This window comes from Daktulosphaira vitifoliae, unplaced genomic scaffold (assembly GCF_025091365.1).
Source record: "Daktulosphaira vitifoliae isolate Bord-2020 unplaced genomic scaffold, ASM2509136v1 Scaffold_2, whole genome shotgun sequence".
NCBI classification, from domain to species: domain Eukaryota; kingdom Metazoa; phylum Arthropoda; class Insecta; order Hemiptera; family Phylloxeridae; genus Daktulosphaira; species Daktulosphaira vitifoliae.
Window position 1 is genome coordinate 44,813,225 of NW_026099573.1, and position 5,112 is coordinate 44,818,336.

A 5,112-nucleotide genomic window follows, 5' to 3' on the forward strand; every position below is an offset into this window, starting at 1 on the left:
TTTCAAATGATTTTTTTTTTTTGACACATTTCCTCCACCAATAGTACATGAATTACATTTAATTGTATATAAAACTATAAATTGCATACCATCGAATTGAAAACAAAAATAAATTCCATTTAATAAAACACGGCCGCACATATATTATAAAATTAAATAATACAAAAAAATACTGATAATAATAATATCTTCTTAACGAACAATAATAACGATTTGAGCTTCTAAGAACATGGAACGTTTCTAACAAAAACGTAAATTTGCGATTTTTTCTTTTTCGTATAAACCGTTTTTGAGTAGTGTACACGTTGGGTACTGATGTTGCGGCGGCAATAAGTACGAGAAACAAAACAAAAAAAAATTACAAAAATATAAAATAGTTTAAATGATCGGTTTGTGGAGGGTCATTTGTATTATTGGAGGGGGTCATAATACGAATAAAAAATCACGTTTAGGTGACCACCAGTTGGTCGGGCCTGAAAAAAGGAATGTCGCCGGTCGCGGGGCAAAAGCCGTGTACGTATGATTTTTCGTAATCGGCTATGCGATCGGCTTCTACGTAACAACAGAAATTCGCCACTACTCCGTTCTTGCACACCACCCCTTCCTCTAGAGGTCGTGCGTCTCTGGCGGAATAGCGGTACACCTCGACGGTCTTGTCGAGAATACGTCGTCTGGTTTTCCGTTCAAACGGTTGGTCGGCAGCGCTGAGCGCGAAACTCTTTGCGCACAACATGGCGCTGTACACGAACCCGTGACAAGCGGTCGGCGATCTTATCACGTGATCGTCGAATTCCACGGCACCGCGAGATACTCTGCGGATGTTCCTCTGGACAGTCACTACGCCGGGGTCGAGAATCGTGCCTCCAAACTGCCACAACAGCACTAGCTCGACCATAAATTTGGCCATGTCCGGTCGCCGCACGTTTTCTTCTCGGAACGGCGAACACTCCAAGCACTCCTCCAAGCTCACATTGTGCACGTTCAATCGGTTTCCATAACCGGCCGACAGTATTTCCAGGCTTTCCGACAAACTCACCTAACCGAATGAGAAAAAAAAACATTAAAGGCGTTCTTATTATTACATTATTTACGAAAAAAATACATTATTTATACATATAAATATTATATAATAAATAATATAATATACTATATATGATATACAATGCAATGTATATATGGTTGTTATTTATATCGAATCTGTGTGTAAACTAAAATGAACTTAAACTCAAAAAAATGTATAAAACGACGATTGGTCCGGTAAAAAATTGATGGACATTCTTTTTAGCACGCATTTGACGAAAAAGAATAATTTTTATTATTAAATTTCAATTCGTCGTGTGTGACTAAGAAGGATAAAAATTTTAATAAAGCGATATCGAAATACCAAAAGTGATAGGCGAGGTTTTCCGAAATGTTAAACGGAAATATCAATCTTCTCTACATTCGTAAAGTTTTGATAAACAATTGACATTGAAATTAAAGTCGCTTGTTATTGTACGCGACATTTCCGTTTGAAATTATATTTTAATTTAACGCGAAGAAAAAAAATATAAATCCGATTCGAGTAAAATTGAATTTACAGTACGATTGTTTAAACGTAGCCCGCATCATTCCTTCAGGTGATTCTTACATCGGTTTGACTATCCGACGGGGTAGCAGCGGAATAAATCGCCCCGGCGGTCGTAACACCCCAAAAAAAGTATCGATATTAAAATGTATTTTATATTATTTAAGTAAAATTAAAACTATATTAAAAATATTATTAATTTAAAAAGCTAAACACATAATGACACATAGCGTTGATAATGGTAACATTGTTTCCGAAATACGTATCCGCGACTTTTCATTAATTTTTTGTGGCTTTGAGTTTAATATTTTTTAGTTTTTTAAATTAATAATATTTTTATTATAGTTTTAATTTTACTTAATTAATTAACCACAAGTAATCAATTTTTATTTTATATTATTTATTATATTTTCTATTTTCTATTATGTTACACTGACCGATCTCCGTTGAGGATGCCTGTGTACGACTCGGACTCCGTACACCAAGAACACGTTGACCCGGCCGTTACTGCCGACGGCTGCCAGAGCCGATTCCAAAGAGCACGGCAACAGCCATGGCACGAACGTCGTGTTCATTATCACGTAGTGCACGTCGTCGGCCGTCGCGTCCAGAGCCGCCAGTCTCGAAACCCGCCTGTCGGGATCCACGTAGCCCATCCTCTCCAAAGAGAACAGCTCCTTGGAGATTACCGCGCAAAAATCTCGGGTGGACGCGTTCACCACTCGGACGGGCGCCGGATTTCTCAACAGTCTCACGGTCTCGAGTGCGTTTCGACGCGAAGCGTACCCGCCCACCAGGTAGGCGGCCAGCACGAGCGACCCGAACAAAATCGCCGTGCACGCCACGTACTGATACGCGACGTCTGCGTTTCTCGACGTTCGCACGCGTTCTCCGCCGCCGAAGTCACTCTCCGCACCGGCCGTTTGGACCGCGTCGTTGATTTTCTTGCGATGATCGCAAACGTCGTTCATTAACGAAACAACAGTTCACCGTCGCTGGCCCTCACTCGAGGCGACTCGAAAGACACACGTGCCCGTCGGACATTTTGCTTCGATTTCACAACGGTGTCGTCGTCAACGACAATGGTGGTGCCGATGGTAATTTCTCCGGGAAACCTACCGACTCGTATTCTAAAAACAAAAACGTCGTATTGAAAAAATAATTTTTCAAAATAGAACACACCGAATCAACACTGTCGGTGAATTGAATACGCGCTCTACATACATACTGTACATTCGCGCTATTCGTACACACTGTACCTGACAGACGGTCGAACGTTTAGTTGTGTGTTGCGCGTTAAAATCGTCAACGCGTAAATCAGCCGCGTGTGAAAACAAAACTACAAATAACGCAATGCGTGTTGATATATACTCGTTGAACGTGTACGCCATTTCCATAGAGAAACACTAGATATACGTGTCGCGTATAAACACATGGTTGTTTTTCAACAACTACTCGCCGTTGTTAGACCGTTACAAATTACCGAACGTCGTTATTATCGCGAGCGTATCGGTTTTATTACCGGCAAGTTTTTATCACATCGAACAGCGGTTATACGACGTACGATCTTTTAACGTGCGAACAGAGCGCGACGACGACAAACGGGGAAAGAAATACGAAAAATAACAGCCGTTATCAGCACAATGTGTTGCTGGACGATTGAATACTTTCAACGTTCTGAAACACCGAACAGATAACGTTTAAAAATTGAACGCGTAGAAAAATATAAGTGTTAAAAATCGCCAGACTTTTGAGCGACCGTGCAAAACATCTCGATATCAGCAGTCCCGCGACCTTTAATACATCGAACGAGAGGCGCGTAAGACTCCAGCAAAACGGACGCTATAAGATCTGCGGCAGTGCGGTCCCTGCGCCAGAGCGTTTGTGGCGAGCGATCCGCATTTCCGTTTCGACGCAGCACAAATCGATCAATTGACGGAAAATTCCCCCGGTACCTTTCGAATGCATAGAAAACTCGGTAAGCGTACACGGCGTGCCTAAATGCAATCGATTAAAAATGTAAAAAACAAAAATACTTGATATTTTTTTGACACGTTTACGACCACCGGTCGGCATTGAAAAAATTGTCGAGAAACAAATGGTAAAATCCAAAACGTAGCGGTTGCGTGGCGCACACAACAGTTGTCGCGTCTAGTAAACACCAGTTGAAAAACACTTGCCCAACGACACTCACCGTATCCGTTTGGTTGGACGGCCCATTAGAAAATTACTGGCGTCGACCTAGTGGCGCGCCGACCGACACGGCCCACGCGATACGAGCAACGCCAGCGTGTTACCGTCAAACCCGAACTGTACGGTCAGCGACAGGAACAGCGCAGCTAAACGCCGGAGCTTAGGCGGAGACTCGACGATCCAACGCGTCGCACCACGCCCCGAAAAAATAACGAATTTCAATTTCTAAATACCAGTGCGCATAATTCGCTCTCTCATCGTTAACATTCGTCATGGCTCAGACGCGACGCTGATAAGGTATTAGTTTTGCCGTTATGTATATAATACAAATACATTGATATATAATACACATATATATATAATAATATATATGTATTACAGAAAAACTCTTTACATTCTTCTTATTCCTCGCCTTAATCCCGACTACTTGGGGTCGGCCACTCTTACCCTAAACTTACACTTGACACCATCTTCCACATCGTTTACGCTCACATCGGCCGTCCTCATATCGCATTCGATTACATCTCTTATTTTGGACTTCCTCTCTACCACCTCTTCTTCCTCAAACATTCATTTCTGTAATCACGTTCTTACAGTATTCTCATGTATTACGGCAAAACAATTACATAAATATGTGTAACTTTCGCATGACTAACTCTACTGGACCGATATTTTTCAGCAATGCGAAATAGAAAAATATTGATATTACGATTCTTTATAAATTTTTTAAAAAGTTATTCTTCTCTTGTGTCTCGTACAAGAGGATATCGGGGGGAACACGTATATTTCTAAAGTCAATAAAACGTTTGACGTATTTTTCGTAGTATAGAGCATATGGTGTTTTTTTAATGTGTAACATAATTTTATCGTCCGTTTGCAATACATAAATCTTTATTTGTCGAATTTTTTAGTCAAAACACATGTGTAAAATACGAGCAATTATTTACACTATTAACCGGTAGCCAAATGTTTTTTACGATGCCGCTAATCACATGCATAACTATTATTGTCAATAATGAATTTATTGGCGGGTACACTTAAAGTGTAATATTCAATAGGATACGGCGCAATAGCGAGTTAACATTTATAAACAAATAAATCGGCAAAACAAAAAAAGTACGGTATCGATAAGATCAACAACCCAAACGAATAGTACAAGAAATGAACTCGAAATATACTGCACGGCTAATATCGGGAAAACGAGATTGAACAGAAAGTTATAAAAAAAAAAAAAAAAGTTTAAATTATTTTTACCCTGTGATCGAGTAGGATACGCGATAAATAAAATCCCTTATTATATGTATAAAGAGTGATAAATATATAAAAAGGGTGATAAATATATATAAAGGTTG

General features: G+C 40.1%; 1 protein-coding gene across 4 annotated transcripts; it reads right to left on the reverse strand.

Moving 5' to 3' along the window:
- Nucleotides 1-4,434, reverse strand: LOC126899252 (uncharacterized). Of its 4 annotated transcripts, none has more exons than XM_050673942.1 (3): nt 4,155-4,434; nt 2,005-2,697; nt 1-1,036 (listed from the first exon to the last, which is right to left on the reverse strand). In XM_050673942.1, the coding sequence occupies exons 2-3, from the start codon at nt 2,536-2,538 to the stop codon at nt 449-451; spliced, it is 1,122 nt and encodes a 373-aa protein (XP_050529899.1). In that variant the 5' UTR covers nt 2,539-2,697; nt 4,155-4,434; the 3' UTR covers nt 1-448. The 4 variants fall into 4 exon arrangements, with proteins under 4 accessions (XP_050529899.1, XP_050529897.1, XP_050529898.1 ...); XM_050673940.1 differs by lacking the exon at nt 4,155-4,434 and adding an exon at nt 3,762-3,872; XM_050673941.1 differs by lacking the exon at nt 4,155-4,434 and adding an exon at nt 3,604-3,869.
- Between the last annotated feature and the right edge of the window lie 678 nt (nt 4,435-5,112).